The sequence below is a fragment of the Pantherophis guttatus genome, chromosome 4 (assembly GCF_059756535.1).
Source record: "Pantherophis guttatus breed Tessera chromosome 4, ASM5975653v1, whole genome shotgun sequence".
NCBI lineage: Eukaryota > Metazoa > Chordata > Lepidosauria > Squamata > Colubridae > Pantherophis > Pantherophis guttatus.
The window spans coordinates 160174259-160197535 of NC_142066.1; the positions used below are offsets into that span (position 1 = coordinate 160174259).

General features: G+C 50.8%; 1 protein-coding gene across 1 annotated transcript; it reads right to left on the reverse strand.

Moving 5' to 3' along the window:
• Window positions 1-7008: 7008 nt before the first annotated feature.
• TMUB1 (transmembrane and ubiquitin like domain containing 1) lies at window positions 7009-8447 on the reverse strand. Its single transcript, XM_034423473.3, has 2 exons — window positions 8062-8447; window positions 7009-7632 (listed from the first exon to the last, which is right to left on the reverse strand). Exons 1-2 carry the CDS (start codon window positions 8391-8393, stop codon window positions 7272-7274), a joined length of 693 nt encoding a protein of 230 aa, XP_034279364.1. The 5' UTR covers window positions 8394-8447; the 3' UTR covers window positions 7009-7271.
• Between the last annotated feature and the right edge of the window lie 14830 nt (window positions 8448-23277).

A 23277-nucleotide genomic window follows, 5' to 3' on the forward strand; every position in this document is an offset into this window, starting at 1 on the left:
CCTGCCCTCTTTGCTCCGTCCCACGACTCCTCCCCTGCTTCTTGGGGGGCAACTGAGACCCAGGGGGCTCGTCCCCACTGTTCACCAGGCTGCCCATCCAGAAAGGGACTCAGTTATAGAATGCACGGTAGTAGTAGTAGTAATAGTAGTAGTAGTAGTAGTAGGTGTACTCGGGGCTCGGAGCCAAGCTGAAGATCATCCGGAGGCCGATGCACACAGTGCCAAGCAGGATCTGGGCTCCCTGGGGAAGGGGTGCGAAAGGGGAGACCACAGGCGGCATCAGCACAAGACACTGGCTAGGTGGCAAAGGGGACCCAGATGCAAGGTGGGCTCTCGCCAGGCGAGGATAGCTGGAGACCTCAGTGGGCGCCCACCTCAGCTGGAGCAGAGAGAAAGAGGATCAGCCCCTCTGCTTGGCTCGGAGTCCAAATAATCCCCAAAGTGGCCAGATGTGCCAGGACAGCAGCAGGGATCTTAGGCGGGCACAGAGGTTCGTTCATCCAGATGGGGGGGGGCTTCGTGAGAATCTGGCTTGGGGGAGAGGGGGCACAACGCAGGTGGAGAGGCGCCTCTGAGCATCTGCAGAGTTTGGAGAGCCAATTCGGTCCCTCCAGGCTCGGCTAGGACAGACCGCCTTCCGATCCCCTTTCCCCAGGCCTGCAACCCCCCTCCCCAAATCCTTACTCCCAAGACCTTCTGCTCCCCCCTCCCACCTCCGGCGTGGGCTGCGGGCAGGGAGAGCACCGGTGGCATCCTTGGCGGCTGCTTTGCGGCGACCCAGGGACGCCAAGCCCTTGTACAAGTAAACCATCCCGGACTTCTGGCGGAGGGTGACGTTGACCACGGTACCCCCGGAGCCCCGCAGGGCCACCTCGGTCCTATCGATCTCCAACGCGGTGCCCGCCATCATGGCTCCCCACGCCGCGTCTTCTCCCTCTTGGCAAGTCGGTGGGAGGGAAAACAGGCAGCTGGCGGGCAGAGGAGGAAGTGAGCGAGCTGAAAAACCCCGAGCCGGAGAGGGGGGGCGAGGAGTGGGCGGGGCACCCGGCGTGGGGGGGGGGCGGACGGACGGGCACTTTCTCCGCTGGGGGAAGGGGATGTCCCACTGCCAAGCCAGGGGCGCCCTCCGTTTTCCTTGCGCTCCCTTTCTCCCGCTAGAAGCCCACGGGGGTCTCTTGAGCCGAAATGGGGAGGGGTCTTTTGAAGTGCTGTTGCTAACACGCAGGGGCAGCAGAGGAATGTGGGTCTACAGAGACCCCCCAAGAGTTCCGTCCCACCTACTCCTGCCGGAGAGGTTTCAAAGGGGGGAGCGCGCCCACCCCAGCATCCCTACTTTGCCCTGGAGATGCCCACCCAGTCACCCACCCCGGACGGCCCGCCTTTGTCTTTCGAGTTTGGTCCCACGGCGGGTGACCGACCTCCCGCCCCTTTCCCCGAATGGGACCGGGGTCTCCGTCTACGCAGCCCCCGGACTTCGGGGGTCCCCGCGCAGCCCGAAGGAAAGTGGGAGGGCTTCTTCCACGGGGGAGCTACATCTTCAGCCCACCCCCCATCCCAAAAGCAGGGAGGCAGTGGATCCTGCTCACCGCGGGCCGCTTCTGTGGGGTGGAGAAAGAGATGGGGGTGCCGGAGGCTAGTCGTAGCCCCCCCTCCCAAAAAAACAAAATAAAACAAAACAAAAAAAGCCGGAGCAAAGAGCGGCCGAAGGGCAGGGACGTTCCACTGGTCTCGTTCCTGCGAAAAAGTGGGAAAAAAGAAGAAACCCGTATTTGGTCGCCAGGGCGTGGATCCTGAGCGGTGCGTGGGCTCTTGTTTTTTCCTCCTCCGCGCCCATGCGGCGATTTTCGGGAAAAGGTTCTGCCCCGCGTCCGACCCCCTCTGGCGAGGAAGGCTACTCTGGATTTGGGGACGGGACGGGGGGGTTGGAAGGAGGAGATGGAATTGAGGAACCCTGCTGCCCCCCACGGGGGATCCTGGCTACCGGACGGTCACGCGGGGCAACGCCTTAAGCAACGGGGAAAAAGTCCCGCCGCTGGAGCCGGTCCTTTGCAATAAACGGCCGTCCGAGGAGGGAGGATCCGGAGCGGGTTAGCAGCGTGGGAAAATACGTGGAGGAATAGGTCCCGCAGAGCGATCCGGAGCCGTCCGCGGCATGTTCAGGAATCGAACACGCGCCCTGCTGCCAACAGCTGGAACTTCTCGGCTCCGGCCGCTGGAAGAGGCTTTGGAAGAGCTGGCGGGTGGGGTGGGGGTGGGGTGGAGGGGGGATGAAAGGAGGCTGGAAGCGATTTGGAGACCAAGGAACTCCAGGAGACTAGATCCCGGGCTCTTCTAGCATCTTGGAGAGGTCCTGCCTCTGTCCCAGGGCCGCTGCAGACAAGCCTCTCCTGGTGGGCAGGGTGGGCAGGATTCGACCCCTAAAATAGGGGGTTTATCCAGATAGTCCTTGACTTACAACAGTTCGTTTAGTGACCGTTCCAAGTAGCAATGGCATCACAAAAAGGGACTTCGGATCCTTTTTCCGTTAGCTTTCTAGGATCCCCCTGCTCACGTCATCAAAATTCAGGCACTGGACCACCTACTCGTTTAGGTCGCAATATTCCGGGAGTCATGGGATCCCCCTTTTGCCACAACCTTCCAACAAGGGGGAAGGATTCGCTTAACGACCGGGTGACTGACTTAACAAGCACAATTCCCTGAACGAAATTCAGATGCTTTTGGCCACCAACTCGTACTTACGACGGGTGCAGTGCCCCACAATCCCAGGATTCCCCCTTGTGCCACTTCCCAATGAGCAAAGACAATGGGGAAGCCGGGTTCACTTCCTGACCGGGTTGGTAAGTGAACGAGGGCAGCGATTTACTTAACGACAGTGTCCGAGAAAGGTTGCAACACGGAACCAAAGGCCCGTAACGCAGTATCTCGCTTAGCAACAGAAACATTGGGCTCAGTTGCAGTCTATGCTGGGTAATCCACCAGGTGCTTCCTTTTAATGTGGGTAGTCCTTGGTTTATGACCCCGAGCCCCAAATTTCCGTTGCTGAGGGAGAGGTTTGTTAAGGGAGTTTTATCCCATTGTACAACTTTTCCCGCCATGGTTGTTCAGTGAATCACCATCGGTGTTGAGTTAGTGACACGGGGGGTGGTGGTGGTGGTGAAGCTTCCCCACCCACTCCCGGACCTGGCTCGTTGGAAGGTCACAAAAGGGGATCGCGGGGCCGACCCCGGGGCCGTCATAAATATGAGTCCATGGCAGATCACGTTGATCGTGGGGACGCTGCCACAGTCGTGGGAAAAATGGCGGAGGGCTGTTGTAACGTCGAACGGGCACTAAATGAATCTACCTGTAGAGCAGGAGTCGGCAACCTCCAGGCAGCAGCACGCCAGAAACTGGGGCTGCACAAGCAAGCGAAGCATCCCATCCGTGGGATGCAGGTGGCAGGCGAAACCATGGCTCCCCCCCACTCTGGTCCGCGGAAAAATATCTCCCCATGGAACCAATTCCCGGTACCTCAAAGGTTGAAGGGAGGGGCGCTGCTGTAGAGGAAATGGATGGAGGGACCCGCAGCCCACCCTTCACCCACCCAATCTTTCGGGCTGCTTTCCGGTCTTTCCAGATTGATCCACGCAGGCGAAACCCAGTCGGAACGAGCCACTGGGTCGGCCAAAGCAGCTGCCCGCTCGGCCCCAGGAAGGACAGGCGGCATTTGAATCAGAACCAGAATCGAGCTGGAAGGGGTCATCTAGTCCACCTCCCTGCTCATGCAGAAGACCCTATGGCATTCCCGGCCAATGGCTGTCCAGTCTTTTCTTCAAAGCCTCCAGTGATGTAGTAGGACCACAAGTTCTGGTGGCAAGCAGTTTCGCTGGTTAATGGCTCTGGCTGTCAGGACATTTCGCCTTAATTTTAGATTCTCTCCTTGATTAGTTTCCATAGTTTGTCTTGCCTTGGTACAGAATAGAATAGAGAATAAAGAAACAGAGTTGGACAGGACCTTGGAGGTCATCTAGTCCAACCCCCTGCTTGAGCAGGAGACCCTTACAGAATCATAGACTAACAGGGCTGGAAGGGACCTTGGAGATCATCTAGTCCAACCCCCTGCTTAGGAAGGAGACCCTATACCCCTACAGTCTCTTCTTAAAAACCTCCAGTGATGAAGCACCCACAAGTTCTGGTGGCCAGCTGTTCCACAGGTTAATTGTCTTCACTGTTAGGAAGTTTCTCCTTAATTCCAGGCTGCTTCTCTTCTTGAAGAATCAGAAGATCATGGACGGATTGAAAAAAAATAATAATAGTAATAATAAAAGTAAAAACAAAAAAAGAACGCAGCACGCTTTGTGATTTCTATCAGCCAAACCGCCAAAGCAACCAATTTTACAGAAGACAAATCTACGCTCGGATGTCCACTGGCTTCCTTTATTTCGCAAAAAAACCCTTTCCAATATATATATATATATATATTTAGCAAGTTAGCATGGAGGGGGGAAATCAAAACGCCAGGATTGGGAGAGAATGAGAGGGTAGGGGTGGGGGGACCACCGCTGGATTTCTGCCCTTTGCGCCTCGAGCAATTTACTTTACTTTACTTTAGTTTTATTAGACTTCTATACCGCCCTTCTCCAGAAGGACTCAGGGCCGTGTACAGCCATATTAAAACACATAAAATTTACAAAATTTAAAAAACATTAAAATCAAATATACAAAAATTTGGCCCACAAATTAAAAACTGACATACACCCATTAAAATTCATATTCATGTTAGACCAGCCCGGCTTGTTGGAACAAGAGGGTCTTCAGGGCGCGGCGAAAGGTGCGCAGGTCGGGGATCATACGCACATCTAGAGGCAGCTCATTCCAGAGGGCAGGTGCCCCCACAGAGAAGGCTCTCCCCCTGGGTGTCGCTAGTCAACACTGTTTGGCCGACGGCACCCTGAGGAGACCCTCTCTGTGGGAGCGTATTGGCCGGTGGGAGGCTATCAGTGGCAGAAGACAATCTCGTATATACCCGGGTCCTAAGCCATGGAGCGCTTTAAAGGTGGTGACCCACACCTTGAATCGCACCCGGAAGACCACTGGGAGGCAATGCAGCTTGCGCAGGAGGGGTGTCACGTGGGTGTGACGAGTCGCCCCCATAATCACCCGCGCCTCCATATTCTGGACCAGAATGCTCTTCAAGGGGAGCCCCATGTAGAGAGCATTGCAGTAATCCAGAAGGGACGTGACGAGGGCATGAGTGACCGTGCGCAGGGCATCCCGGTCCAGAAAGGGATGCAACTGGCGTATCAGGCGAACCTGCTAAAAACCTCCCCTGGCCACGGCCGTCATATGACCTTCCAAAGACAGCCGTGCGTCCAGGAGTTGCGAGCCCTCTCTGAGGGGGCCAGGATCTCACCCCCAATAGTCAGCGATGGAACCAGCTGACTTTACCGGGACGCCGGGAACCACAGCCACTTGGTCTTGGAAGGGTTGAGTCTAAGCCTGTTCCTCCCCATCCAGACAATTTGACTTCAATTGACAGGCAAGCATCCATTTAGTGACCATGATGGGGCCAAAAAGTGACTTGTGACCAATCCTTGCCCTTACGACCGACACAGCGGACACAGGATTGCGATTTGGCGGCCGTCGCAGAGTGAGGATGGCCGCAGTGTCCGTGATTCCGCAGGGTTGGCAACCTTCCCAGCCGGGTTCTGACCAGCCAAGGCAACAGGGAAGCCAACAGGTTGTGTGTCTCGAGTCCCGTTTCCGCGATGTCTCACTTAATGACAAATCCCCCGGTCGCTATTGTGGTTGTCAGTCCCCTTTAAAGATTTCCTGGGCTTCTTACGCTCTGGAAATCCCCAGTGTAAGAATATTTACCAGATGAAGGGTAACAGAGCTATGGGGAAGGAGAGGAGAGAGAGAGAGAGAGAGAGGAGGCAGCAGCGAAAAAGAAGGAAAAATAAGGAAGGAAGGAAGGATGGGAAAGAAACAGTAAGAGAGAAAGCAAGAGAGAAAGAAAGAAAAAGAGAAAGAAAAAACAGAGAGAGAAAGAGAAAGAATGGAAGAAGGAAGCAAGAGAGAAAGGAGAAAGAAAAGAAAGGAGAAAGAAGGGAAGAGAGAAAAAAGAGAGAAAACAAAGTGGGAGAGAGAAAGAGAACGAGAGAAAGAACAAAAGAAAGAATTGAGGGATGGAAGAAGGAAGTAAGAGAAAGAAAGAAAAGAAAAGGAAGGAAGGAGAAAGAAGGGGAGAGAAAAAGGAGAGAAAGAAAAAGAAAGAGAGAGAAAAGAAAGAAAGAAAGAAAGAAAGAAAGAAAGAAAGAAAGAAAGAAAGAAAGAAGGAAAGAAAGAAAGAAAGAAAGAAGCCAGGAAGGCTGAGCTCAATACAGATTGTCCTTGAGTTATGACCACAATTGACCCCAAAATTTATCTTGCTAAATGAGAGCTTAGCCCCATTTTGCGACATCCCTTGCCACAGTAACTCAGTGAATCCCTGTAGCTGATTACGTTCATCGCCCGGACGTTAAGCGAACCCGGCTTCCTCCACCCCTCACCCCTCCCCGACTTGGCTGGTCGAGAGGTCGCAAAATCCCGGATCCCAGGGACCCTGTGACGGTCGTCAATCCGAATCAGCTGCCAAGCATGGGGAGGCTGCTCCGGTCCTAAGGCTGAGAAACGGTCCCAAGTCCCATTTTTTCCCAGAGCCATTGGAACTTGGAACAGTCACTAAACGGACTGTTCTAAGTTGGGGACTGCCTGTATTCCCCTCCCACTGAACTGCACCCCAAAACAAGGCCAGGGCTCCAAACTTCTGGGGGGAGAAGGGAGGAAAAGAGGGGGGTCCAGGGAGCGACTGCAGGCCCCTTCCCTGAAGATGCTCCAGAGGCCACCAAGCGAGCGTCACCACTCCTCCTGCCCCCCAACCAGCAGCCATTGGGGTGAACCCTTGTCCCCTTGTTTAGGGGAGGTGGTAGGGCCCAGCCAGAAGCCCCCCTTCTCATCCCCCCCGGCACCCACCGTGGAGACAGTGCGTTCCCTTTTTCCTTCACAGCTTTAATGGAAAAACAATAACCGGCGGTTAGAATAGAATAGAATAGAATAACAGAGTCGGAAGGGACCTTGGAGGTCCCTTCTTAGGTTGGCAAGGACCAGACACGTCCTCGCTGACCCCCCACTAGTGCTCAGAGCCCAGCCCCGTCCCCCCAACGGGACCCAGCGTCCCCGAGTCCCCCAACGGAGCCCGGCGTCCCAACAGACATCCCCAAGTTTGGGCGCAGAGCGGGCATCCGCCGGCGTCATCTGCGATAGACGGCAAAGGCCACGAAGCTGAAGACCAGGGTGAGGCCAGCCAGGCAGGTGGTGGCCGTGGCGGTGAAGACGTGGCGGTGCTGCAGCTGGAAGTACCACAGGGCGGCCAGCATCAGCACCAGGAGGGGCATCATCAGGCTGCCCACGTTCAGGGCAGCGTGGGCAGCTTCGGCGTCAGTCCGGGGTCCGGCATTGGTGGCGGCTGGTGGAGGCCGGTGCTGGGCGACGTGGCAGTGGAGCACGCTGTTGTTGGTGAGGTGCAGGGCGGCCAAAGTCTGGGCGTCATCCCGGAGGAGCTGGCCCTGGTAGATGAGGCGGACCAGCTGCTCCTGGCCTGGGAAGTAGAGCCTAGTGGGCAAGGAAGGAGGGGGGCCGAGGAGGCGTCATTCAGAGTGGGCCCAGGATGCCAAAGGAGGAGGCCCCTGCCCCCCAACTCCTCCTGCCCCCCTTTGATCCAGCCCCCTCCTTCCCCCTTGGCCCCCCTTGTCTTCCCACTTCGCTCCCACTCCCTCCTCCCTCTTGCCCCCACCCCTTCCTCCCCATTTCCCCTGAACCCCACTCCCCCTTGCTCCAGCCCCCTCCTCCACCCCTGCCCCCCAACTCTCTCCCTTGCCATTCCGGGTTCCAAAGAAGGGGTGGAGGGGTGGGGTGGGCGAGGAAGGGCATCCTCCGAGTCCCCCCCCTCCTTCCTCCTGAGGCCCCCACCCACCCACCCACCCACCCACCCGCGGGGAGAGCGGGGTCCTTTGGGGGCCGGGGGGCTGCACCGTGGCTGACCTCTTGAGGGCGCCCACCGTGTCCCTGGGGCGGACCCTGGCCAGCCGCTCCGTCTCGTTCAGGAACTTGAGCCGCAGCACGAAGGGGGGGCCCGAGCCTTCCTCCCCCCCCTCCTCCTCCCCCTCCTCCTGCTCCCTGGGGCGCGGGCGGGGCTGGTCTGGGCGGGGGGCGGCGGGGCGGGGTTGGTCCCGGCGGGCGGAGGCGGCGGGGAGGGCTCCGTCCCCCCGCTCGCCCGTCCGCGTGGAGAACCAGGCCAGTCCCAGCAGCCCCAGAGCCGCCAGCAGCGCCGCCAGCGCCGTCACCTCGTCCCCGACGCCCTCCACCAGCGCCATCGCCCCGCCGCCCGCCGCCGCCAGGGGGAGCCCCCGGGACGCGCTTCCGGGTTGTCCCGGCCCTGCGTCACCCGCGCGCGACGGCCGTGGGGCCCGCTGGGAGCTGTAGTGGCAGGGCCTGACGCGCTTCCGGGGGGAGGGGGGCAAGGCGGAAGTGGGCGCGCCCCGCTCGCCCCGCCCCCGCTGCGTATTGGTGGGGGAGCAGGAGAGAGAGAGAGAGAGAGAGGATGGGTGAAGCAAGGGAAGAGGGAGGGAGGGAGGAAGGAGAGACCGTGAGAACAGAGAAGAAAGAAAGAAATAGAATGGAAAAAAGAATGAGAAAAAGAAAGGAAGGAAGGAGTGGGTAGAGGTCACAAGAAGGTATCACGTGACCCCGGGACACTGTGACGGTCATAAATGTGAGTCAGTTCCCAACCATCGTCAAGCATCAGAATTCCACGGGGAGGCTGCTACAGTTGTAGGTTTCCCCTCCCCCCCCAGGTGCCGTCGTAACTCGGAACGGTTGCTAAGTGAACCGTTGCAACTCGAGGACTTCCTGTATTCCGCCCTCTTGAATAAATCAAAGCTTTGAATATGGACTCCATAGCCATGCAATGCACCCCGAAATCCCTCACACGGGGCCAGGGGACCTGCGGAAGCATCTTCCTCCCACTGCATCCTCAGGGTGGGCGGCATCCTATGGACCTGGTCAGTGAAAGAGTTTCAACTGGCAGGGGGTCACAAAGAGAGCGTTCCTTGCCATCACCCAACCCTTTGGAACATTCTCCGCCCCACCTCCACTCCAGATGTGAGGTCGGCACACCCACACACACCAGTGGTGAAATCCTCCAACGGTTTGCATTGAGTGTGCATGCACAGTGTGCGTCAAATGCACGCTTTGCGTGCATCTGTACCACAGGTGCTACTGCCCAGTGCTGAAAAAGAAGGCTTAAGAAGCCTTTTCTAAGGTAAGTAGAACAGCAAAAGGGGTGGAAACAGCTGTGCCACATGATTTCCTGCTTTCTAGCGAATATAAATCGCACGGCACAGCTGATTGTCGGAAATACCAGTTTGGACTAATCGATATTTCCGACGATCAGCTGTGCCACGCAATTTATTTTTTACTACCGGTTCGCCCGAACCGGTCTGAACAGGTACCATTTCACCCCTGACACACACACACACACGCTGCTGGTTTTGAAGTGTCTGAACCCCTGGACACTCTTGGGGCAGGCAGAGGAGCAGACCACCCTGGGGTGGGTTGACAATATAAGGCCTCCCCCTACTTCATTGTAACTCCCTCCTATTTTAACTGTATACTGCCCCGAGTCACTCCCTTGAGCGTAATTGGTGGTTCCAAATTTAATAAATAAACAGATAAATGTTTGGCTGAAATCAAGATACGTTACAGCTAAAGCCTTCCTGCAATCTACTAAGGGAATTAGCCATCCAAAATGTGAACTAAAGTTACTCTGGAAAGGCATCTGGAGAAATTTATTTGTGGTAATCGCCTTATTGCTACACACTAATCTACTCTGATTGATTGATTGACTGGCTGACAAAGAAGAGAACCAACCTAGAAACCTACAAATCCTTTCATTTCCCCCCTCCCCACCAATCCAGACAGAGCTGAAGAAACTTCTTGGATGAGAAGCGAAACGTCTTCAAAGAAAAACCAAGAAAGTCCAGTTGCCTTTTGAAAAAGCACCTTTGGGACAACCGGCCCTGAAGGACGGAGAATCTCCATAGACAACCCACCTAGAACTAAGGAGAAATTTCCTTACAATTGTTCAGTGGAACAGCTTGCCTCCAAAAGTTGTGAACGCTCCAACACTGGAAGCTTTGAAGAAGAGATCGGACAGCCACTGGTCTGAAATGGTGCAGGGTTTCCTGCCTGAGACTAGAAGACCTCCCAGGTCCCTTCCAACTCTCTTCCTCTGGTTCATCTGCACTCTAATATCGGCATTAGTCTTACTGGGCTGCAGTTCCACTTCCGAGTTAGAGACCATCATCATCATCATCCTCTTTTCACGACCCCATAATCCCTTGCGGGGTGGAGTCTGGGCAACTGACGGTAGCTAGCAAGAGTGTTTGAATGGCCGGATGACCTTCCTGTCGCCAATGCAGAGGTTTATTCAGCAGATATATATTCTCATTGTGCCCAGAGAGAGAGAGAGAAATATCTGCCTCTCCTTAGGATTGAACTCATGGCCTCCTGATTGTGAGGCGAGAACTCCACCTCTGGGCCACTGCACCACTCTTGACGAGTTAGATACTATTACCCGATTCGTTCGCCAGGAGCTCTACTTCGACTGAAAACTTGAGAAATGAGAAGGACGAAGGAGCGTATTGTTCGCTTTTCCTCTTACAAAGACGGCCGAATGGATGAGAAGGGCAACGAGCCTCGGATACCTTGCACATCTTTCCATAATCCTTTGATACGGTGAAAGCTGTACCAATAAAGGCGACTCTTTGTAGCTCAGGGTTGAAGTGAGGGTCTTGGGTGCTGTCTGAGCTGAGGGGGGTTTCTTGCAGAGCTCTGGTAATGTTACGTGATTTGGGTAAAAAACATCCATAAGGAAACCACCAAGCTCACTCAGAGAGCGCTAAGGACCCCGGTTAAAACTCTTCTTGGCAAATTTTGGGTTGGCAGGAAAGTATCGGAATCCAGATAGAGCTGGGAGGGATCTTGGAGGTCTTCTAATCCAACCTGCTATTCAAACAGCAGACTCTTACAGAATAAGAAAATAACAGGGTTGGAAGGGATCTTGGAGGTGGTTTAGTCTAACCTCCAACTCAAGCAGGAGACAGAATGACAGAGTTGGAAGGGATCTTGGGGGTCATCTATTACCACCCCCTGCTCAAGCAGGAGAGACTATACATTCAGAATAGAGAATAACACAGTTGGAAGGGACTTTGGAGGTCTTCTAGTCCAGCCCCCTGCTCGAGCAGGAGATCCTATACTAGTGATGGCTAACCTTTTTGCCATCACATGCCAAAAGCGTGGAGAGTGTGGGAGGGTATCACGCTTGTGTGCCCACACCCATAATTCAATGCCCCCTGCGCCCCCCCCGCATGTGCACATGACCCCCCCCACTCCCCACACTTTTGGCACACGATGGCCCAGTGGGCCCAGATAGGCCCATTTTTTGCCCTCCCCAGGCTCCAGAGGCTTTCTAGGAGTCTGGGGAGGGCAAAAGCAGCCTTCCCTACCCTCCCAGAGGCCCTCCGGAGGCCGGAAATGGCCCATTTCCCAACTTCTGGTGGGACTGGAAGGCCTGTTTTTTGCTCTCTCCAGGCTCCAGAGGCTTTGTAGGAGCCTGTGGAGGTCGAAAACAGCCTTCCCCACCCCCCTGGATGCCAGATACAGTCTGTTTCCCAACTTCTGGTGGGCCTGGAATGCCCAAAAATCAACTGGCCAGGGCACATATGTGCGCTGGAGTTGAGCTAGGCCAACGCTTGTGTGCCCACAGATATGACTCCGTGTGCCACCTGTGGCACGTGTGCCATAGGTTCACCATCACGGTCCTATACCATTTCAGACAGGTGAGCGTCCAGTCTCTTCTTAAAACCTCCAGTGATGAAGGATATCAATGGATTGGATAAGCTTAGAAGCCACCTCCTGATCCACACACCTGGCAGGTGTTGAGTTGTGCAGCTGACAGGTCTCTGGTGAATGCCTTTGATGTTTTTTTCCTTTGTAGAAATTGGGGACCTTTTCTTACAGTGCGTAGCAGCTGCAACCTCTCTGTCCTTCGGGGATACCCCTTCCTCGTTCAAGATGGGCAGTGGGTGCCCTGTCAGAGCCAGAGCGGAGTGGATCACTGGACACGGTCAGTCCTGGAGACCTTAGGAAGCAGAAGCAGCCATGATTTCATTTGCTGGCCCTGATCACTTAGCCGGAGAAAGGTCCCGTCTCTCACAGGTAATGAAAGGAAAAGTCAATCCATCTGTCAATCAATCAGAACAGTGCTGGAGGGGACCTTGAAGGTCTTCTAGTCCAATCTTCTGCTCAAGCAGGAGACCTTATACCATTCTGAACAAATGGCTATCCAAGCTCTTCTTGAAAACCTCCAGTGATGGAGCATCCACAACATCTGGTGAGAAGCTCTTCCAGTGGTCAGTTGTTCTCGCTGTTAGGACGCTTCTCCTTCGTTCCGTAGGTTGCTTCTCTCCTTGATTCGTTTCCATCCGCTGTTTCTTGTCAAGGGATACAAACCTGTTCCCGCAGAAATGGAGACTCGGCGAGGTTCCACAACATCGGAGAAGATCAGGTACGCCACCGTGTTTTCTCCAGCTGCATCCAGGAAGCTGTGGAGATGAAGAAGGCTTCCTCCAGGAAATAAAGACCCTAAAGAAGAAGGCAACGACCGACAAGCACAAAACTCTGGCAGAAAGACGCACACATACACCCGAAGTACTAACAAGGAAGACAACACCCAGGAAGAGGATATTGCAACTCCGCAGCCGCACAAGAACTGACTTCAAAGCAGAAAACGAGCAGGAAAATGGATCTAAGAGGGTCCTTGAAAGGTAGATCCGTTCAAGGAAGGAGGAGGGACAGAGATGCTAAAACAAGAAGCCGAGAACACAGGGAATTTCTTGATCCTCCTTAGGAAGATTGCAAGATTTCTGTGGAAAGGAATCCCAAAAACTGAAGCGGGGGAAACTAGAACGATGCCAGTTCCAGCTCATCCGATTGTCCCTTCACATTCCAAGCAATGCAACTGGGAAATGTGGCTGATCCAGGTTAACAGATGAACCAAGTTGGAAAGGACCTTGTAGGTCATCTAGGCCAACCCCCTATTCAAGCAGAAGACCCTTACAGGATCCTGGAATGACAAGAGTTGAAGGTCATCTAGTCTAACCCCTCCGCCCAAGCAGGAGACCCCACACCGTTTTTGACAGAGGGCAGTCCAGTTTCTTCTTGAAAGCTTCCAGTGATGAAGCTCCCACAACTTCTGAAAGCATCTTCTGTTCCACTGGTTGATTGTTCTCACTGTCAGAAAATTCCTCATTACCAGGTTCAATCTCTCCTTGTTCAGTTTCCATCCATTATTCCTTGTCTGACCTTCAGGTGCCTTGGAAAATAGCTTGGCCCCCTCCTCTCTGTCGCAGCCCCTCAACTATTGGCTAAGACACTGAGCTTGTTGATCAGAAAGGTCAGCAGTTTGGCGGTTCGAATCCCTAGTATAGGTCTGCGTGAGCAGGGGATTGGACTAGATGACCTCCAAGGCCCCTTCCAACTCTATTACTGTTATTATTATATTATTCTCTTCACTAGACTAGCCATGCCCAGTTCCTGCAACCGTTCATCCTATGTTTTAGCCTCCAGTCCCCTCATCATCCTGGTTGCTCTTCTCTGCACTGTTTCTAGACATCTCAACATCTTTTTTATAGTGTGGTGACCAAAACTGGATGCAGTACTCTAGGTGTGGCCTTACTAGGGCTTTATAGAGTGGTATTAGTACCTCCCTTGATCTTGACTGTATCCCCCTGTTAATGCAATTTAGGATTGCATTGGCTTTTTTGGCTGCCGCTACACCCTGTTGGATCATATTTAGCTGGTTGTCCACTCAGACTCCCAAGATCCCTCTCACAATTAACTGCTATTAAGCCTGGTTTCCCCCTGTCTATATGCGTGCAGAGGTGCCATCTTTGGTGCCAGGGGATGAGAAGGCAGCCACCTTTTGCACAGGAAATTTGGATGGATTCCTTATTACAGTATTTATAGCTCAAACACACTGAGTGGGCAGCTCACGGCAATTTAAAACATAGAGTAAGAAAACAAAAACATGGGAAGAACCGTGCACCTCTACACTCTCACAAACTGCAACCATTTTGATTTACAATTGCTTGTAAAAAGGGTAATTAAAGGTGTCAAGGGACAAGCCCCAGTGAAGGAAAATCAATGCCAATTGTGCAAGGGCAAATCTTCCTCATTAGCTCCCGAGGATTGCTGAGAGGGCCGGGACAAGGGTGGCCAGAGATGCCGCCATCAGCATTGTCCCCTCGGATTCCTCCCCCCCACAAAAAACCCTAGAAAATTACCCCTCGGAGGCGCCGAGTCAATTCCCCGAGGACGGAGTCGAGAGCAGAGCTGGTGTTTTCGTAAACTATCTTGACTCGGGTAAACAGCTGCTCGCATCTGTGGGGGATGCTGAATTATTCAAAAAAATATATGAGAAGGGATTAGAAAAGGCCATGGCAACCCCCTGCGGGACGTGGTCCAGTTGAAGAGGGAGGGGATTTGCATCCTCGGGGCAAATCCCAAAGGCTCCTTCACATGACTGCTTTGCTGGTGTGACGCTGGGTGGCCTCCACCCTGGTCCTGCCTGGTTCACGGGACTTTCTCCCCAGACAAGGAGGCTGCCCATTACAGAGGGAGGAAGGTTTTGCATAGGTGATCTCAGGTACCGTTCCTTTCAACGGCTTAAGTGGACACCCTTCCCATGGCTTAGATCAGCTCCTTCATGCTCTTCATCAGTCTGTGGATCGATCATAATCGAGCTGGAAAGGGACCTTGGAGGTCATCTAGGCCAGCGGTCACCAACCGGTGGTCCATGGACTACTAGTGGTCCGCAAGAAAATTTTGATGGTCCTCGAGAAAAATTATTTACATTTTTTATATTGCACTAAATCAGGGGCCCTCAAAGTACGACCCCTGGGCCGGATACGTGCAATGAACGTTTATGTTTCTGCAGAGAGTCTCCCCCTTTGGGGTCTTTTTGTGTGGGTTGCAGGGGGGCAGAAATTCCGACTCGGGGTCTGCTTCAGCCTCCTGGTGTGGGGCTTTGGGCAAAGGCTAGAAGGAAGTGCCACTGGTGGCAAAGAGCTGGAGGGCCTCGTTCCAGTGGACTGCATCATGGCCTGGAACTGGCTGACCATCTTAGCCCACTGAGCCTCCAGGCGCCGGGACCTGGCCTTGCACTCCCGCAGGTCTTCCCTCTGCTTGGAAAGCCTATGCTCCTAGTCCTCAGTGAGGTGCTTCTACTGAGCCACCTTCTCTGTCCGATCCAATTTGAACTGAGCTGTTTTGCCAACTCTTTCTCAGGGTGGCTGCTTAGCTCCAACAGCTGCTGCTCAAGCAGGTAACCTTATACCATTTCAGAAAAGTAGCTGTCCAGTCTCTTCTTAAAAGCCTCCAGTGATGGAGCTCCCACAAGCCATTCCACTAGTCAATTGTTCTTACTGTTAGGAAGTTTCTCCTCAATTCCAGGTTGCTTCTCTCCGTGATTAGTTTCCATCCATGGTTTCATGTCTCGTTCTGGTGCTTTGGAAAATAAGTGGGGCCCCTCTTCTTTGGGGCAGCCCCTCCAAACCTGGAATTCTGCTATCATGTCTCCCCCCCCCCACTCCTTCTTTTCTCCAGACTGGCCAAACCCAAATCCTGCAACCGTTCTTTGTGTGTATTTGTCTCCAGGCCTTGAATCATTTTAATTGCTCTTCTCTGCATTTTTTCCAAAGTCTCGACCTCTTTTTTGCAATGTAGTGACCAAAACCGGATGCAGCATTCCAGTAAGGGTGGCCTTTCTAAAGTTTTATAAAGCAATACTAATATTCACAGGATTTTGATTCTATGCCTCCGTTTGTGCAACTGAGGATCAAGAATAAAGGCAGCGAGGCAATATTTAATATTGAAGAGATCTTTGTATCTCCTAAAGTATACAGAGCAGAGTTGGAAAACTTTCCGGGCTGTGGAGGAATGGCCTACCCTGGTGGGAAGTGCTCTTCTTGAGTCTTGAAAAGCCTGAAACCCCAAATGGGGATACTGTCCAGCTAGCTTCCTCTGTGGTGGATTTTTGGGCCATGATGTTGGTCTGCAGAATTGTCAGAAGATACTTCCAAGGAGGAGGCTGTGGGTGTGTCCACAGCTTTCGGCTGTGCCGGAAGAAAAGAGGCTTTGTCTGAGAAAAGGCTTTGTGGAGGCCGGTCCGGTCCAGCTCAAAGGAATTGCAGAGGAAGAAATATTTCATATTTCCTGTCAGCCTCACAAGTAGACCGGACCAAGAAGTCAAATGTGCAGGATAGCTAAAAATGACCGGTACTTTGATTGAGATTGGCTCCGATGACAGAATCTTACATTGTTTTCTTTTTCCTCCACCCCCTCCTCTCCTCTCTGCAAATCCCACTCCCTTCTAGCACTGATGATGTTACCTAGTTGGGTCAGGAAACATCGGCAAGAAAACCACCAAGCTCAGAGAGCACCAAGGACCCCACAGTCCATCCTTCCTCCTCCTCGACCTGCTCCACCTCCTCCTCCTCTTTATGCTTCAGTGAATTAGGAAACTGTCTGCTGAGCTGCTTCTGAGTACCATCCTTAGTTCTGGACTTAAAAACTACTTCTGTCACGGTTCCTGTACAGCTCCGTCAAGTCAACTTTCCTGCTCTGTAGAGCTCCATTCTGAGGATTACCAAGCTTGGCAGAACACATAATCCAAAATCACATGGCCGCTGGGGGCTACTGCGATGCAGGACTGGATTAAAGAATCGAAAGACAAAACCTCTGGTCCCAAGGACTGACCTAGATGGGAACCTTTAAAAGACAAAGTCCCGTGATCAACACATGTCTGCCTTTCAGGTTTGCTCTCCATCGATCTGGGAAGAGAAGGACCAGGGGAGACAGGATAGCAGTCTTCCAAAATTTGAGATGCTAACACAGAGAGGAGGGGATCAAGCTATTTTCCAAGGCACTCAAACGCCAGACAAGGAAGAATGGCTGGAAACTGAACAAGGAGAGATTCAACCTGGAAATAAGGAGAAACTTTCTGACAGTGAGAACAATCAACCCATGGAACAGAAGTTGCCTTTGGACATTGTGGGAGTTTCATCACTGGAAGTTTTCAAGAAGAAACTGGACCGCCCTCTGTCAAAAATGGTGTGGGGTCTCTTGTTTGGGCGGGGGGTTGGACTAGATGACCTATAAGGTCCCTTCCAACTCTGTTAAACTGTTAATCTGAGAGAGGCTCTCTTGGACCAACCAGGCCCTGCCCAGTGAGGAGATTATAATTTATCAGCCCATAATAGGATTTTCAGGCTACTACGCCTGTCTGGGGAATGCCAGATTTGGGGGTGGAGGAACAATAAACCACCTCTCTGAACAGTCCTACCTCTGGGGCATCAGTCAGTTGACGTGTCCTGTGTTGAGGGACATCATGTTCCCTCTGAGAAAGGACACTGTGGCATCTAGGAAGGGCTCCCAGCCTCACCATCTCATGCCGGAGTTGGAAGGAAAAGCAGGCATTCTATGTGTGCACGTGTGCGCGCGCGCGCACACACACACACACACACACACACACACCGTGGTCAATGGAGCTTTTGTGGTACACACCATCGTAGCTCTTCCCTATAAGAACACTGCAGGGCAATTGAAGTGCATTGTACCTCTTCCCTATAACAGGGGTGGCAAACTAAAGGCCCAGGGGCCAGATCCGGCCCATGGGGTGCTGAGATCTGGGCCGCCCTAGAAACAGCAAAAGTCCGGGCTGCAGTGCCTCTGCCAGCAAAAACAGAGGTTGGGGGATCTCCGTTTTTGGCGGTGATGGCCTCCTGCAACCCTCTGCCAGCAAAAATGGAACTCAGGAGGGCCATAGGCAGCCCCCCCCATCCCCGAGCTCTGTTTTCACTGGCAGAGCGCTCGGGCCACAGGTGCCTGACACAAGTGATGTCAAGCTGGCCACAGCCACAATCCCCCCCCACCCCCGAGGTCAAGCACAACCCTGATGTGACCCTCAATGAAATCAGGTTTGACTCCCCTGCCCTGTAAGAACACCGCAGGACAATTTAAGTGCACAAGAGGGTGTGGTCAGCAGGCACACAACATGAAGAGTTCTCTGCTGCTTATTGGACCCGTTCTGGAGGGCAGGAACAATTCCGCTCTCTAAGGGCTCTGGGACTTTTCTGTCCTTTGCCTGCTGAGCTCTGGGGTGCATCAAGGTGGGTGTGTTCTGACTCAGCCTTAGCAGAAACAAGAAACAGACTCCTTGTCACAAAAAAACCCCTCTTTATTTTCCTCTGGTGAATGAATGGCATTCACCCACCAAAAAGTCCAGGCAAGAGTCCTTCAAGGAGTTAACTGCAGTACAGACCTTATCAGTTCCTTGCAATAAGTGCAAGGCCGTGAGCTCCCAGCCGAAAGGCTGCAAATTAAGTCCTGGCAAGCAGTTTTTGATGCAGGAAACACAATGAGCAAAATCTTCAGAAATACGAACTGTTGGACTTCCGGTTGGCTCCGTGAGCCTCGAAGACGCTCTTTTACGAGCGCCCGATCCCCGGTTCCATTAAAGCCCCAGAACAGCCGAAAAACAGCTGTCTGGAGGCTTGGAACCCTCTCCCCGGGCAAAGGGGAGAGAGAAGAGCTGACAGGTGGATGTTGAGCCCCCGCAAACACCCTAGGAAGGATCCTGGGCGCGAAGGGTGTGCACTCCCTAAAAGCCTGTCAAATTGCTCCGGACCAGGGACGAATCCGCTAATTAGGGGACCTAGAAGCCGCGACCAATCCTGCCGATGGAAATGAGGGGACTTTAACATTTTGAACCAGCAGCAGGCAGAACAAGCAAGGAGAAATCAGACTGCAAGTATCTTTACGTAACTCCGACGTTTGTAGCCTCCTTCGGAACTAATAATTAGCACTTTGCAACAAAATGGCGATTGAAGCCTGAAGGGGCGGGGGAAAGTGAAAGTCAAAGAAAGTTTCGTTTTGCTGGCAGCCCTTTGCCTGGAAAGAACTCTGTTTTTATAGAAGGAGGATTTTAAAACGCTAATTAAGTTTGGAATTTTTCTTGAGGAATTTTTCTTTTTTGGCTTCTGATTAAAATATAAAGAATTTTAAATTGGAGATGGCCTCAAAACCTGTAAAGACTGTTCCTATTAAAGGAACGGGAAGTGCTGGCAGCTCCCCAGCTCATATTCCTAGATTGCAAGCTTCTGCCCCTCCAGCAGATCCACAAACTTTAACGTTGGAGATGTTACAACAAGCCCTCCAAATTACACAAGAGAAACTTGCTATTGTGATTAATGAAAAAATTAATGAAACCAATGAAAAAATACAGGCTGTGTCAGATTGCAACTCGGAATCAGCAAATTAGGGATGATATCATAAAGACATTCAAATGTTTGGCAGGCAATATTGAAATGGTGGATGATAAAGTTGAAGAAGTTAAACAATCTACGGTAATCTTGGATAATAAATTAGGGGAAGCTCAGAACAGAATTCAGAGGGCTGAAGATGATGTAGCTATGATACAATACAGAGATATGGAATTTGCTTTAAGATTTAGAGGGGTGAAGGAGAACAAACAAGAGAACTTGAGAGAAATGATGTCTGAGGTCTTGGCACCATTGGTGGGGGAGTCAAAAAATGATCTGGGCTGGCAGATTGACAAGCTGTATCGCGTTAATTCTTGGGTTGCTAGACACATTTACCAAGAGACATTGTGATATATTTTACTACAAGGCGAGTACATAATGAAATTCTACAGGCCACTTTTACAAACAAACTTTGGGTTGAAGGCCAGGAAGTGATGACAATGAAAGAAATCCCTCCTAAGATCTTGAGAGCTAGAAGGGAGTATGCTTTTCTGTGAATGAACTGAAAAAATGCCAGATACAGTACAGATGGGAGGTGCCAGCTGGATTAATGGTGATTTACTCAGGAGAGAGGTATCGGCTTAACACAATATGGAAAGCAAGAGATTTTTATATTAATGTATTAAAGGCTGGCATACCCAAATCACCCAAATCATCAGAAGGCAAAAGAAAGAAGGATGTGATGGAAGGTGAAAAAGAAGAGCTCCTGACAGTAGTCCAGGGGGGAGTTTTGACAGGCCAAGGAGAAGAACCACTACAAATTCAGATGGCTGTTCAAGAGTTGGAGTTAATTGATTTAGAGCAACCCAAGGATCAAAGACAGACCAGATCGGTGACAGCTAGTCTCAAAGAAGTATCAAGACAACAACAATTCCAGATGGCAACTCAAGAAACAATTCAAGAATCTACCAAAACAGAAGCAGTGGTAGGGGCAAGACCTAAAGGTCAATTGAGACAAGACCACCAGAATCTGCTCCAGTTGCTTCAAGGGCCCAGAGATGGGAACTAGATTTTTGACTTGGAATGTTAATGGTTTGAATTCTCCACAGAAAAGAAGAAAAATATTTCATTATCTTAAACAATTTAAAAATGATGTGATTTGTTTACAAGAGACTCATATAAGAGTACAAGACCAAAAATACCTGATAAATGCAAGACTTGGTACACACTACGTAGCAGCAGCACCAGAAAAGAAAAATGGTATAGTTATATATCTGCAAAGAGACTTAGTTGCTAAATTAATTGAAGCAGATGACCAAGGAAGATTCTTAGCGATAGAACTTTTAATTAAAGGATAAAAAATACTTGTAATTGGAGTCTATGCCCCGAATCAACAACAAGAAAATTTCTACAATTTGCTGCACTCGAAGTTGACACAATGGGCATATAAAACTTGTATCCTGTTGGGAGATTGGAATGGGGTCTTGGATATTAAAAAAAATAAGAAGGGACCTAAACAAAATGTTTTAACAAGAGCAAAACTGCCCAAAGCGTTTTGGGAGATGATGGATGATTGGGAGCTGAGGGATATTTGGTGTGAAAGAAATCCAGAAGAAAAAGATTTCACTTTTTTCTCAGACAGACATCAATCCTTTTCAAGGATTGATTTTATACTAATTACTAATGATTTCTTATCTAGGGTGAAGAACACGAAGATTTGCCCAAGAATACTGACATAGTCCAGTTTGGTTGGAATTGGAGTGTGGAAAAGGGTCTAGGAGGTCTGGAGGTTAAATGATAATTTGTTTAGGTATGAAGAAAATGTAAAAGAGTGTAAAAAATTTATGAAAGAATTTTTTGTTATGAATATGCAAAAGGGTACATCTATGGAAATGGTATGGGATGCAAGTAAAGCATATATGCGAGGAATTTTGATATATTTGAATAATAAACATAGAAAGAAACAGGGGGCAAAAAGAAAAGAATTAGAAGATGAGATTAGTAAACAGGAACAGGCTTTAATAGTCAATCCAACAGATAAGAAAATTAAAGAGGCAATCAATTTATAGAAAAGTCAATTTAACATGTTAATAGCAGATCAAGTGGCAACTAATTTACGATATGCAAAACATAATACTTTTTATAATGCCAATAAACCAGGCAGGTGGTTAGCATACCTGTTAAGGAAAAAGCAAAAATCAAGGACAATAGAGAAAATAAGCTATAAGGGTAAGGAGATTTATGAGCAACAATTGATTAAAAAATCTTTCTTAGAGTTTTATTCGAGGCTGTATACTGGTGATAAAATTAAAGATATAGATATAGATAGATATTTGCAGAAAGAGAATATTTATATAATCTCAAATGAGCAGAAGGATAGTTTAAACCACATGATAACTTCCGAGAAATTGTGTTAGCAATTAAGCAGTTGAAAGTGGGTAAAGCTCCTGGGACGGACAGTCTGACAGCTATCTATTATAAAACTTTACAGGAGGAAATGGTGGAACCATTGAAAGAATTATTTAACAATATACAACAGGGAGGAGAGGTGCCTCCAACTTGGAAGAAAGCATTTATCTCGTTGATCCCAAAAGAAGGGCATGACGATACAGATCCTAAAAATTATAGGCCGATTTCATTATTGAACACAGACTATAACATTTTTGCTAAAATTTTAGCAAATAGATTAATGACAGTTATGCAGCAAATGATTCACCATGATCAAACTGGTTTTATAAATGGCAGACAAATGAAGAGTAATGTAAGGCAAATTGTTAATTTATTAGAGTATCTGGGAAGGAACAACCAGGTCCCCGTAGTGCTAGTGTTTTTGGATGCTGAAAAAGCCTTTGACAGATTGAATTGGCAATTTTTATTAAAATTAATAGAAAGGATGCAACTTGGAGAACAATTTGTACAATCTATTAAGGCAATATATCAAAAACAAACAGCGCAAATAATATTTTATTTATTTTATTTTATTTTATTTTGAATTTGTATACCGCCCTTCTCCCTGAGGACTCGGGGCGGTGAACAGCCAAATAAAAACATCAAGTACAAATATTAAAATACAGTTAAAATATATATATATAAATTTGGCCCCATTAATTAAAAACAATAAACAAAACACTTAAAAACACTTAAAAAATTAGGCCAGCCCGGCTTGCTGGAAAAGAAAGGTTTTAAGGGCACGGCGGAAGGCACTGAGGTCTTGGATTCTCCTTATCTCTGGAGGCAATTGATTCCAGAGGGTGGGTGCCCCCTCAGAGAAGGCCCTCCCCCTGGGGGTCACCAGCCTGCACTGTTTGGCTGATGGCACCCCGAGGAGGCCCTCTCTGTGGGAGCGCACAAGTCGATGAGAGGTCGTCGGTGGCAGCAGGCGGTCTCGGAGATAGCTAGGCCCTATGCCATGCAGCGCTTTAAAGGTGATAACCAACACCTTGAAGCGCACCCGGAAGACCATCGGGAGCCAGTGCAGCTCACGCAGGAGCGGTGTTACATGGGAGCGCCATGCTGCTCCCGTCACTACCCGCGCTGCTGCGTTCTGGACCAGTTGGAGCCTCCGGGTGCTCCTCAAGGGGAGCCCCATGTAGAGAGCGTTGCAGTAGTCAAGGCGAGAGGTGACGAGGGCATGAATGACTGTGCACAGGGAATCCCGATCAAGAAAGGGCCGCAACTGTCGGATCAGGCGAACCTGACAAAAGGTCCCCCTGGTTACAACCGTCAGATGTTCCTCCAACGACAGCTGCCTATCCAGGAGGATTCCCAGATTGCGAGCCCTCTCTGTGGGGGCCAACGACTCGCCCCCAATAGTCAGTGATGGAGTCAACTGACTATATCGGGATGCCGGGACCCACAGCCACTCAGTCTTGGAAGG

Coding starts and splice junctions, on each gene's coding strand:
- TMUB1 (XM_034423473.3), bottom strand. CDS start 8,393: ATGGCGCTGGTGGAGGGCGTCGGGGACGAGGTGACGGCGCTGGCGGCG. Junction 7,633..8,061: donor ACGGTGGGCGCCCTCAAGAG/GTCAGCCACGGT, acceptor CTTGCCCACTAG/GCTCTACTTCCCAGGCCAGG.